Source organism: Apodemus sylvaticus, chromosome 13 (assembly GCF_947179515.1).
Source record: "Apodemus sylvaticus chromosome 13, mApoSyl1.1, whole genome shotgun sequence".
NCBI classification, from domain to species: domain Eukaryota; kingdom Metazoa; phylum Chordata; class Mammalia; order Rodentia; family Muridae; genus Apodemus; species Apodemus sylvaticus.
The window spans coordinates 6,591,983-6,605,617 of record NC_067484.1 but is presented as its reverse complement, the minus strand read 5'-3'; the positions used below and the strand labels follow the sequence as shown (position 1 = coordinate 6,605,617).

The 13,635-nt window shown below is 39.3% G+C and overlaps 1 protein-coding gene across 8 annotated transcripts in view; it reads left to right on the top strand.

Annotated features, from left to right (window-relative positions):
- Positions 1 to 13,635, top strand: part of Cd226 (CD226 molecule) — a 131,101-nt gene that overhangs the window by 51,250 nt on the left and 66,216 nt on the right. For all 8 annotated transcript variants that reach the window (XM_052155246.1, XM_052155247.1, XM_052155253.1 and 5 more), the window contains one exon: positions 13,195 to 13,542. In XM_052155246.1, coding sequence (XP_052011206.1) covers positions 13,195 to 13,542 — 348 coding nt within the window. The remainder of the gene's footprint in view (positions 1 to 13,194; positions 13,543 to 13,635) is intronic.

Genomic DNA, 13,635 nt, shown 5'->3' with positions numbered 1-13,635 from the left:
TCTGACTGTGTAACTCCTGAATATAGTTCATGCAAGAGAATGATGGTTAGCCAGACTTTGGAAGCCATCAGGGGTTTACTGAGTCAAAAAGGAAGTTTTTAATTTACTCAAGCTATGCCTCTATGCGGATGCTCAGAGGCCTTGTGTTGTCTCTTGTGATGATAGGATGGTATAAGCCTAATGTTGAACAAGTTTCATAAAGTCCCAGTACTGCATATACCTTTAGAATTCTTCCAGAAGCAGTGCTAGAGGGGTCACTATAAGTGTGACCAATCAGACTACAGTATTTCTAGGAGTGTCCTCCAGTGAAGCCAGATCAAGGATGCAGACCAAAGGCCCATGACCAAGGTCCAGGGAAGCGAACTTCAACATTGTCTATCACAGAGTCCTGAGGCTGTCAAAGGCAAAGATGGGAGAGTCCATTCTTCTTGTCCTAAATGAGCAGATAGTTAGGGACTCTGGATGTCAGTTGTCCCAGAGGGATCTACCCATAGAGGAGAGGGCTAAGAAGCTTGGGAGGCTGACAAAGGTGGAGGGATCCAATGGAGATGTCCATGGAACAGTTTTACAGTCTTCAGAGTGCTCATTTCAAGCCTGGCTTCTTCCCCAGATTAATGAGATATCCCCTGATGTAGGATGCTTTGCCCAAGATAGAGTTCTGGTTTTTCAGATATTATTGACTATGAAGCAAATGCAAAATTTGGTATTATATTTATCCCCTTCATAGAATACAAATATAAAAATACACCAGGAATCTTTACTTTCAATTGTGATCAGCTATAGCTGAGTAAATGGACTCATTCAAGTATTCAGCAGAATGTTGTATGGGTCATTTGTAACAGGGTTGTCTTTGAGTACTAATGGTGGTACTTGCTGAAGATATGCAATTTTGAGTTGAGTAGAGGTACTTTCATTTTATTATCTTAGAGGAAATAATTTTATTTTGTAGAACAGTTTTCCCCATAAAAATTTTTAAGCAATGACTTTCCATTTTTTTTCAGAGAAAATTAAATAGAGGAGTCATGTTGATAAAAATGGTTCAATTTTAAAATGAGTGAGCCTAAATCATGATTTTAAATTCAACCTTATTGTCAAGTTTGATTAAAACATTTGTTTCTATAGAAGTTGAGGCATGTAAGTCCACATCTATGTAAACATGTTTCTTTCATCTTAGGGAAGTGTATATGTTATTTCTTCTCTTCAGATTTTAATACATCAATTGCTTTTTTGTCATTCATTACTCAAATGTCATGAGTCAGAAATGCCATTTAGCTTTCCTGGAAAGTCACATAAGAGTATAAATTTGAGTATAATATGTTAGATAATGAAATAGTGTCACTGATGTGGAAAACGAAAGAAAATTAAACTTCAAAAGAAAGAAATTTACTTGTTGTAAATGCAGTAAACATGGGCAAACTGCATATTTTGAGTCTGAAGCTTTAAACAGAGATTTTTTTTCCTAGCAAAAATGTCTATGACCCCTTTACAGGCTTGGTGAGCCCAGTGTCAGTAGGTAGAAACATAACAGAACTCAAAGGAGTCCCTGTAGATATTCAAGCCTCTATGGCAAATCCCTAAGGGCAACTTGTTCTAGTGTTCTCTTTTTGCTTAATGAATGTGGGTGGTGGTAACAAAGGAAGCAGGGAGGGGGAGGGAAGAAGGAAAGGAAAGGAGAAAATGGGAGGGAAGGAAAAGGGAAAGAAAGAAGGAAGGGGAAAGGAAAGAGGCAGGAACAGAGTGACTCTATAACATGCTACTTGTATCACTTCCTCCTGCATGAATCCCACAGTGCCTGGAGTTCACTTACAGGTGACCACACATCCACAGCAGCATCAGTGGAACAAGGTTGGCTCCTGGCTTTTCCACTCTCCTTTACTACAGCAAGTCTGTTCTGGGTTCCTTGTGGGAATTTGTTTCTTTACTTCTTGAAAAACAATCTAATGGGCAATTTCACACTGTGTTGGTGCCTGTCAGGAATTGAAACTGTTATATGCATTTTAATAAGGATAAGGACAGAAGCTGATTTCTAATTGTAGCATTTAAAGCATCAGGAAATAAGATATTTAGGATCTAAGGCTATCTTGGGTCCTGTTTGTCTCTGTGAAATTTAGGCTCCATACAGGGAAAAGAAAACTTCAGCTATCTCTGCAAGCCTTCATTGTGATCTAAGGAACTAGAGCAGATTCCGTGGTTCAGTGTGGCTTCACACCCTCCTACCAGGGTGAGAAGGATTCTGCCATATATCAGCCAGGAGACTTCTCTGCAGAGACTCAGTATGTTAGTATATGGCATACATTTAATGCCAGTATATAATTTAGGAATTATTTACTGCTCATTGAGATAGTTTCAAATCCACTGCAAATGGGATCTGGAGAGATGGGTTTGCCAGTAAAGTGTTTATGTGGAAGCCATGTCTAAAGGCCAAATGAGATGTGTATCTGTAATCCTAGCTATGGAGAAGTTTGAAGAAGCATTACTTGTTGGCTATTCAGTTGAGCTGATTCATCAGACTCCGTGTTCTATGTTTTTGTTTTGTTTTGTTTGTTTTTTTAAATTTTATTCAATATATTTTTTATTTACATTTCAAATGATTTTCCCTTTTCTGGTTCCCCACTACCCGAAAGTCATATTAGCCCCCTTCCCTCCCTCTGTTCTCCCACCCATCCATTCCCACTTCCCTGTTCTGGTTTTGTCTTATACTGCTACACTGGGTCTTTCCAGAACTAGGGGCCACTCCTCTGTTCTTCTTGTACCTCATTTGAAGTGTGGATTATGTTTTGCATATTCCAGTTTTCTAGGTTAATATCCACTTATTAGTGAGTGCATACCGTGATTGATCTTTTGAGACTGGGTTACCTCACTTAGTATGATGTTCTCCAGCTCCATCCATTTGCCTAAGAATTTCATGAATTCATTGTTTCTAATGGCTGAATAGTACTCCATTGTGTATATATACCACATTTTTTGCATCCACTCTTCAGTTGAGTGATATCTGGGTTCTTTCCAGCTTCTGGCTATTATAAATAGGGTTGCTATGAACATAGTGGAACATGTATCCTTATTACATGGTGGGGAATCCTCTGGGTATATGCCCAGGAATGATATAGCAGGATCTTTCGGAAGTGACATGCCCAGTTTTCTGAGGGACTGCCAGACTGATTTCCAGAGTGGTTGTACTAATTTGCAACTCCACCAGCAGTGGAGAAGTGTTCCTCTTTCTCCACATCCTCGCCAACATCTGCTGTCTCCTGAGTTTTTAATCTTAGCCATTCTGACTGGTGTAAGATAAAATCTCAGGGTTGTTTTGATTTGCATTTCCCTAATGACTAATGAAGTTCAGCATTGTTTAAGATGCTTCTCCACCATCCGAAGTTCTTCAGGTGAAAATTCTTTGTTTACCTATGTACCACATTTTTTAATAGGGTTATTTGGTTTTCTGGGGTCTAACTTCTTTAGTTCTTTGTGTATGTTGGATATTATCCCTCTATCTGATGCAGGGTTGCTGAAGATCTTTTCCCAATTTGTTGCTTGACGATTTGTCCTTTTGATGGTGTCCTTTGCCTTACAGAAACTTTGTGATTTTATGAGGTCCCATTTGTTAATTCTTGATCTTAGAGCATACGCTATTGGTGATCTGTTCAGAAACTTCCCCCTGTACCAATGTCTTCAAGGGTCCCACTTACTTTTCTATTAGTTTCAGAGTGTCTGGCTTTATGTGGAGGTCCTTTCTCCATTTGGAGTTGAGCTTAGTACAAGGAGACAAGGATGGATCAATTCCCATTCTTCTGCATGCTGACCTCCAGTTGAACCAGCACCATTTGTTAAAAAGGCTATCTTTTTTCCATTGGATGTTTTCAGCCCCTTTGTCCAGGATCAAGTGGCCATAGGTGTGTGGGTTCATTTCTGGATCTTCAATCCTGTTCCATTGATCCGCCTGCCTGTCACTGTACCAATACCATGCAGTTTTTAACACTATTGCATGTTTGGTAAGAGTCACCCCAAGATACTTTATACTGTTTGTGGCTATTGTGAAGGGGGTCATTTCCCTAATTTCTTTCTCAGCCTGCTTATCCTTTGAGTATAGGAAGGCTACTGATTTGCTTGAGTTGATTTTATAACCTGCCACTTTGCTGAAGTTGTTTATCAGCTGTAGGAGTTCTCTAGTGGAGTTTTTTGGGTCACTTAGGTAGACTGTCATATCATCTGCAAATAATGATAGTTTGACTTCTTCCTTTCCAATTTGTATCCCTTCGACCTCCTTATGTTGTCTAATTGCCTGAGCTAATACCTCAAGTACAATATTGAAAAGATAAGGAGAAAGTGGGCAGCCCTGTCTACTCCCTGATTTTAGTGGGATTGCTTCAAGTTTCTCTCCATTTAGTTTGATGTTGGCTACCGGTTTGCTGTATATTGCTTTTACTATGTTTAGGTATGGGCCTTGAATTCCTGTTCTTTCCAAGACTTTAAGCATGAAAGGATGCTGAATTTTTTCAAATGCTTTTTCAGACTCCAATGAAATGACCATGTGGTTTTTTTCTTTGAGTTTGTTTATGTAGTGGATTACATTGATGGATTTCTGTATATTGAACCAACCCTGCATCCCTGGGATAAAGCCTACTTGATCATGGTGGATGATTGTTTTTATGTGTTCTTGGATTCGGTTGGCAAGAATTTTATTGAGTATTTTTGCATCCATGTTCATAAGGGAAATTGGCCTGAAGTTCTCTTTCTTTGTTGGATCTTTGTGTGGTTTTGGTATCAGCATAATTGTGGCTTCATAGAAGGAATTGGGTAGTGTTCCTTCTGTTTCTATTTTGTGGAATAGTTTGAAGAGTATTGGTATTAGGTCTTCTTTGAAGGTCTGATAGAATTCTGCACTGAAGCCATTTGGTCCTGGGCTTTTTTTGGTTGGAAGGCTTTCTATGACCCCTTCTATTTCTTTAGGGGTTATGGGACTGTTTAGATGATCTATTTGGTCCTGATTTAATTTTGGTATTTGGTATCTGTCTAGGAAATTTTCCATTTCCTGCAGATTCTCCAGTTGTTTTGAGTATTGGCTTTTGTAGTAGGATCTGATGATTTTTTTAATTTCCTCAGTTTCTGTTGTTATATCCCCCTTTTCTTTTCTAATTTTGTTAATTTGGATACTTTCTCTCTGCCCTTTGGTCAGTCTGGCTAAGAGTCTATCTATCTTGTTGATTTTCTCAAAAAACCAGCTTCTGGATTCATTAATTTTTTGTATGGTTCTCTTTGTTTCCACTTGACTGATTTCAGCCCTGAGTTTGATGATTTCCTGTCTTCTACTCCTTCTGGGTGAATTGGCTTCTTTTTGTTCCAGGGCTTTCAGGTGTGTCCTTAAGCTGCTAATGTATGCACTCTCCATTTTCTTTTTGGAGGCACTCAGGGCTATGAGTTTTCCTCTTAGCACTGCTTTCATTGTGTCCCAAAGATTTGGGTATTTTTTCCCTTCATTTTCATTAAATTCTAAAAAGTCACTGATTTCTTTCTTTATTTCTTCTTTGGCCATGGTGTCATTGAGTAGAGTATTGTTCAGCCTCCATTTGTATGTGGGCCTTCTGTCGTTTTTGTTGCCATGACTCCTTGTTCTATTAGAGACTGCATCTAAAAAAGATACAATGATCAATGAAGGCATCTGATGTTTGCCTCTGTTCTTTACACACGTGGACATATTCATATAGACATACTTGTACACACATGTGAGTACATTCTCATGCCACACATATGTGTTTCTCCCTGTTGTTAGCCATAGATTCTTTTCTAATACAATATAATCTGAATACAATTTTGCCTTTTTTTAATCCTCCCAGTTCTTCCCCACCTCCTTTCACATTTGGATCCACTTCCATTCTGTTTCTCATTAGAAAAAAAATAGGTTTCTAAGAGATAAAAACAAAATACTATAAAATAAAATGTAATGAGATAAAGTAAAACCATCACATCAAAGTTGGACAAGCCATGCCAACAGAAAAATTAAAAAGTCCCAAGTGACAGCACAAGAATCAAAGACACACTCATTCATTCAGAGGACCTAGTGCAGCCCCTTGTTGACTCTGTGATTGCTGCCTTAGTCTCTGTGAGATCATATGGACTTTGCTCAGTTTTTTAGAGGGCCTTATTCTCTTGGTTATTATCTATACCCTCTGTCCTCCCCACTGCTTCAGTCTCCTCTGAACTCTGACATGAGGGATTTGATGCTGTTGAAATCTTGTTTAGACCTGCACACATATATTTTTAAGTATATGGGCTTAAATGCTTAGTGTCTCCTGTTTCTTCTCTCTGCTGGAAGATTATTAAAGAGAGAAATAAACTCTGGATTTTTTTCTGTTAAAAATATCAACATTTGACTTCTAAATGTGGGAGACTCTTGGTAACATTTTAGTAGGAAAAACTGTAACCTCTTGGACTGTAATATCTTTCTTTTAAAAATCCTCAGAAATACACTACTTAAAACTGTTGTTCAATTCTTTTTTATTTCTAATTGGAAGAAAATAATGTAGAATTGTTGAAGAGTTGACCTTTTTCTTGTGCTCCAAGAAAACTTTGTGTTACTGATTTAATACATTGTATCACTTCCAGGTAGCATGGTGAGAGACTGGGAATTACAATTATGATCTGAGTGCAGATTCTAGTTACTCTCACACAGAGGTAATCTAGAATCAGGAGCTCCTGGAAGTTGCTTGAGGGGCAGCGTAGGTATCTAGGGCGGGGCCTGCAGCCTGGATCACTGCTTAGAATCGGAGTGATGGGAATCAAATCTGCATAGCCATTCCGCAATCTGTATAGCCATATCACAAGTTTGGACAGGTGCAGTCCATTTGGGACCTACTGTAAATCTTCCCTTTATTTGTGATTTCTGGGTAGAGTTCCTGCTTTATCATCCCAGGCAGATCTCTTTTGTTCAGTCTGGACATCTGTCCCTGTCTATCTCGCCTTTGGGAAGGCTTTGCCAGGCTGTGTTTTATCTCTGATGGTAGCTCACTTTGTCATTGCTTTTCAGTCAAGCAAACTTTTAGCTCATTTTTTTTCAATCTTGCTTGTTTCCTTTACCTTTCACCTGCACTTTAAATGGATGATGGCAAAGGATATGTCATGGTGGGGCTATGAAGACTGTTGCTCTTCTGAACAGCATCCTGGCTGCTTCAGGCTAGGCTGGTGAAGCTGGTATTGCCCAAAGGTAGTTCTGGGTTACTGATGCAGCAACAGTAACAAGTGATTCAGTCTGCGTGGCTTGCCCAACAGGAAAGCATCGTGGGATAGATGAAGAGCTGGAAGTGTGTGATACCAATGCCAACAGGCAGGTTCCTATCACAGCTGTGGAAGGCCTTCCCCAAATCTCAATTGTTCCTTGTCTTGTGATACTCTACCAGTCTTGCCTTCATCCTACCATGGCACTCTCTCTCTTTGCATATCTGGGTCTGAATTCTCCATCTTTATAATGTAAAGAAATCAGTTATATTGAATAAAAGTTGATCCACTATAACATGATTTCATCTTAATTAATTTCATCTACAATGGCCTTCACTCTAAACTACTTTATTTGACAGTGAAGGCTAGGTAGGAACTTTGATTAGTCCTGCAGTGACTTGTTGTGCTGGGTTGTAGTGATATGGGGCAGGTTCCCATCTCAGGGAGAAGGGAATGAGGGTGCTTTTTGAAGGTGGACAGTGAAGAGAGAGGGCTACACTCTGACTGTAAACTGAATAAAAAAAAAAAAAGGAAAACAAAAACAAAAGAACTTTGCCAGGTGAATTTGTTGGAACATATTCAACTCATCTCCTAACTTAGTCACTGTGGAACACTGGAGCATTTTAAGGAAAGCATGCCCAACCTAGGTATCATCTTCCACATTTGAAAGGAACGCAGTGCAGTGTTTTTACAGCAGCAGTTGGGAGTTGGCCTGCTGCAGCTCTGTGAATACTGACAGGTTTTAAGTTACAGGTTCCTGTTTGTTCCTGTTCTGCTTGAAGTTGCTAAACTTCAGTTAGGGGTCTGCCACAACTCACTTTTTCAGCCCTTTGTCACAGGAAGAGTGAGGGAGGTGAAGCTACTCTGAGGGAAATTTCGTCTTTGGGGTCTGGCCTCCTTCCTCTGCCCTCACTGCATCCTCCCACACTGCCTGTTCTGTGAATTTCAGAAACATTTTTTTTCCATTTTCTAGACCCTCATTTCTACTTCCTGTACCCTACTTGTAATTGGAAATTAGTGTGTTTATTTATTGTGTCTGCCTGTTTCAGAGAACTATCTCAGGGCACTGTAGAACACTTCCTTAGTCATCATACAGTCAATATATGGATTTTAAAGAAGATGTACCACTGTGCATCTTCACAGACTAGACAGGGTTGGGAATACACAGAGACACTAGCTAGTGCTAATACTTCTAATTAGCTGGCATAATAATAGTTACTACAGATGGTTTGGGGGCAATTCTCTAACAGTCTATTTTAAACATCTGAAGAACAAGATATTGTCTTTTGCTTTGGAAACCCATGAGACATCTGGGAAAATGGGAGCTGTTGATTTTTACCTCATGTGCACAAGAGGTGGTAGGGAAGTGAGGGTGGACAGTCAGAAAGGAACAGTTGAGAAAGAGGAACAAATTCTGAAGAAGATGGGAAGAAGGTCAGAGAGGAAAGAAGGGAAGCTGTAAGACATAGTTGCCAGGTAGGTAGAGTGGGAATTTACAGAAGGCTAGACCTCTAATTTTTAGGGTCAAAGACATAGGTGACATTTGAAGTACTTGTAGAATGGTGGGATGGAAGCTAGTTAGCATGGAGTATTCATGAAACATGAGAACACAGGGACCTTCTAGATATTTGAATGAATGGGGAAGAATAAATAGTAATCGGGCCATTAAATAGTGTCTTACAGGGTCTGAGTTGGCTCTCAAGTAGCAGAAGTTTCTACTCAGAGATGAGTGGAAGGGATCCAGTTAGAAACAGAGGTTGGAAAATAAGAAGACTGTTACAAGTAGAAATATTCTGGCATGAAAAATACATGGGCCCAAGAATAAAATGAAATTTGTTTGATTTGCATTCTTTCAGCTGCAAGCTCAGTGTTTTGGGAAGTTAAAATGTCCCTGTTCGTGAAACAACCTCATTATTTTATACTTGATTAGAGCCTGGGTATGTTACAGGCCTTTACAAACCAAGTGATCTTCTTTAGCTTAGTTGTCTGGCTTTCCAAACAAATAATTTTAGTCTTTTAAGAAAATTTCGTTTGAAACTAAGTGAGCCATGTGGGACAGTTATTGACAACTGCATTGCTTAAACCATCTGGAAGTTTCCAGTCCTTTTTATTAATGGCAAGAGACACATGTGCCTCTAAAAAATCTCTTAGCATCCAAGCTCAGGGATACAAAGTTTTTAAAGACAAAAACTACAAAGCCCATACTTTACAGCAAAGTTAGATGAGATTCACAGTAACCTTGAAATGTTCATTTCTGGCAGAGCATAGTAATTATTTTAGGCATAGTATGCCAATTTTATTTAACTTATATTTTTCCTAGTTATTTTAGTTTACTTTAATTATTTGGGTTAATATATCTGGACCTTGGTTAAAACAATGAAAATCCCAAATGTGTTGCCCAGGGAGACATGACTGCTTTGGGAAGAGGAGGGGAGCACCCAGAACTGTCTAAGCAAACACAAAATGGAATCAGAAAAGGATGGCATTTCAGAAACAATAGCAAGATAAATTTCTATGTGTCTTTTTAAAGCTTACCCAACTAAAGCTTGGCCCCAATATTACTGTTCTATATTTCTCATACTCACTCTTAATAAATTTTCTATTTTACATGTCTCCAGTTGTATCAATATTCTGTTTTTCATTCCAGGTTAGAGATATTTTGTCTTTTTAAACTTGTAAGCTCCTCCTCTTATGTATGAATCTATGTATGTATATATGTATGTATTGTATTTATTCATTATTTTGTTATTGCTGCCATAATTTGAGTTTTGGTAGTCCAATGCACTACTTTCCCAGTGTCCTAGAACACACTTCTCAGTTCTTTAAGGCTCTGTAACATTCTTGTGTAACGTAGAGCCCGGGCGTTTGGGCAGAGCTGTTATTTCTTAGAAACATGAATTTATTAGAAACATCTTTTCATGAATTTTTGAATGTATCTTATCTTTGTGTAGAATGCTATTTTGGCATAAAATGTTATTTTAAATATGTTTCTTATATGAGAATTATAGCAGAAGTCAATACTACACAAAATAGCACAAAGGCATATTATTCTGACTACAATGTGGAATGCAAATTGATTTTCTATTAAAAATAATATTGATTGCTCTCTCTCATTTCTGGCAAAGGTGGACCTTGGGGCTTGAGGCAGAGTAGTGTAAGACAAGTTGACCTGCACAAAGGCTTGGCTAGAGAAGTTGGTGTGAAGAGACCCAGGGCCCAGTGATGATGATGAGTTATATAACAGTCTGTTCCTGGGAGTCATGACATACATACATATCTACTCACCCTAGATAGGACTCTCATGATGGACCTATGACAAACTTGATGAACCAATGATATTTTATTGAGTTGATTAGCAGAATATGCATGAGTGGTCATTTACAGGAGCAGGGATAACTGAAAGGAAGCCTCATCACCCAAAGAGCACTTCAGCACCCAAATACTCTGACAGCTTCTGCAAGCACTTAACCTCAGAGCTCTCTGCTACTATAGTTGTTCACTGCTTTTATAACCCAAGACCTCCTGGGCCTCCTTCTGGAGGGAATGTACCATTTTGGAAGAAACTGCCCTTCCTTTCCTCCCCCTCCCCCATTCTGTTGTGGTTTATAGCTTACAGATGAAACAGTTTTTGTATGCCTCTTATGTGGGCTAAGTGTTACTTCTGCTAAAGAGTCTCACGGTCACACACTAGAGAGCTGTGGCTTTTTCTGTGTGCTAGATTTTCAAGTCAGTAACCACTGTTGTAGCTAGTGTTTGGTGATAGGAGATATATGGTCCTAATCAAATATGAAAAGAACATATTATTGTACTTTAGACTTGCACTCTTTTTCAAATGTGCCTTTTTTTACACTTGATCTTAGCCAAAAGGCCAAGAAGCGATAAATGTGCCTTTTTTTATTTTCCATTGCCCCCTCCCTTTCCCATTCTTCTTTTTTCTATTGATTGTTGTTTTATAAAACCAAGCACTGATTTCTCAATACTTTTGAGCATATCTGATACAAATAAGTAACTCTTCTATTTTTTAATTGAATGTCATCTTCATTTACATTGCTAATGGTAAAACCTTTCCCAATATCCCCCCTCCCCTAAGACCCGCAACCCCTCCTCTTCCTTCTTTCCCCCTGCCTCCACATATATGCTCCTCCATCCAACACACTATCTCCTCCCCCCTCGGTTTCCTTTTGTTGGGGCCTCTGATGAGCCTTTACCTGACCAAGGACCATTCTTCCCACTGATGCCCAACAAGGCCTTCCTCTGACACATTTTTGGCTGGAACCATGTGTACCCCTTGGTTGATGGTTCAGTCCCTGGGAGTCTTGGGGCATCTGGGTGGCCAAAATCATTGTTATTCCCATGGAGCTGTAAACCCTTAAGTGCCTCTGGACCACCCTCCAGCTCCTCCACTGAGACCCTATCTCACCTGCCCAATAGCTTTGTGACATCATTGCTACTCAACCTCCTCTTCTTGAATAACAAATCAGCATTCTTGATTTGTGACAATAAAGACTTTGAATGGATGAGACTGGTACTTAGTTTATCTTTTATGGCTCTGGACTTTCCTGACCTGGGAAATTACAATGTGAGTTTTAGTACTACATTAAGTTCACAAGCTTTCTAGTCTCAAAACCAAAAATGATGGAGAAATAAAGGACATTTGTTCACATGCATTATATCTAACCTACCATGTTCACAGCACTAGAAGTTAACGTGGAATGCAATTTTTAACACAAGAATCTTTGAGCATTGGCTGTACAAGCTACCAGAGCCTCTGACAGTATATGCTCTACACTCATGAGATATCACAAGGGGAGAAGATCTGTTATATTTTCCTATTGCCTTAAAGATAGAAATTTGGGAGAATACTTTTTTTTTGAAATTTTTTAAAATTTACATTGCAAATGATGTCCCCTTTTCTGGGTCTCCACTCCCCACAAGTCCCATAAGCCCTCTTCCGTCCCCCTATTCTTCCATCCACCCCTTCCCACTTCCCTGTTCTGGAATTCCCCTATACTCTTGCACTGAGTCTTTCCAGAACCAGGGGCCACTCCTCTATTCTTTTTGGACATCATTTAATTTGTGGATTATGTCCTGGGCATTCAAAGTTTCTAGGCTAATATCCACTTATCAGTGAGTGCATGCCATGATTGATCTTTTGAGACTGGGTTACCTCATTTAGTATGATATTCTCCAGCTCCATCCATTTGTCTAAGAATTTAATGAATTCATTGTTTCTAACGGCTGAATAGTACTCCATTGTGTAAATATACCACATTTTTTGTATCCATTCCTCCGTTGAAGGAAATCTAGGTTCTTTCCAGCTTCTGGCTACTACAAATAGGACTGCTATGAACATAGTGGAGCATGTGTCCTTATTGCATGCTGAAGAATCCTCTGGATATATGCCCAGTAGTGGTATAACAGGGTCCTCAGGAAGTGACATGCTGAGTTTTCTGAGGAACTGCCAGACTGATTTCCAAAGTGGTTGCACCATCTTGCAATCCCACCAGCAGTGGAGGAGTGTTCCTCTTTGGGAGAATACTTTTGGCACCAGAAATTTATACTGCATGTGAATCTCTACCATATTCCTGTAAAACTCAATGAAGTTAAACAAAAAATGATGTAGTATCTTTTCATAGCCACCTTAGCCTATTGTCTCATAATCTCTAAATTAGAGTTACTCGTTCAGTCTTCTAAATTCAGGCCCTGGTGTAATCACTGCTAATAAAGTACCATCGTTTTCAGTTATGTTTCTAGTTGTTTAGTTAACAAAGTAACACTCAAAGGATATGTGTCAAAGATTGTTTCCTTTTTCTGTCTACAAATCCTTAATGAAATTTTACAAAAATGCAAAAATGAAGATACCACTTACTCTTGGAGCACCTGCAGTAGGTAACATCATCTATCATTTCTGGTGGTTTTCTGAGTAGCTTTCCTCTGTGCATGAACATCTGACCACCTACTTAAATATCTGTTTCCTTTCCTTTCCAGATAGTTTTGAGATAGCAGCATCCCCGGATAGCTACCTGTCTGTAGAACCTGGACAAGATGTCACACTCAGTTGCCAGCTTCAAAGGACTTGGCCCGTGAAACAAGTCATATGGGAAAAAGTCCAGCCTCATCAGGTAGACATCTTAGCTTCCTGTAACCTATCTCAAGGGACAAGATACACTTCAAAGTACCTAAGACCAACATGGAACAACTGTAGCCAGGGGAGCATGAAGAGTTCCCTCATCATCCCCCAAGCCACGGCCACTGACTCAGGACTTTACAGATGCCGTTCAGAGGCCAGTATGGAAATAAATGAAACCTTTGTCATAAGGCTGATCATAACTGATGGTGAGTGACAAGAGATGTTTCCAGTATCAAAAACAGAGAAGTAAACAAACAAAAACAAACAAACAAACAAACACAACAACTATGAATTGGTTT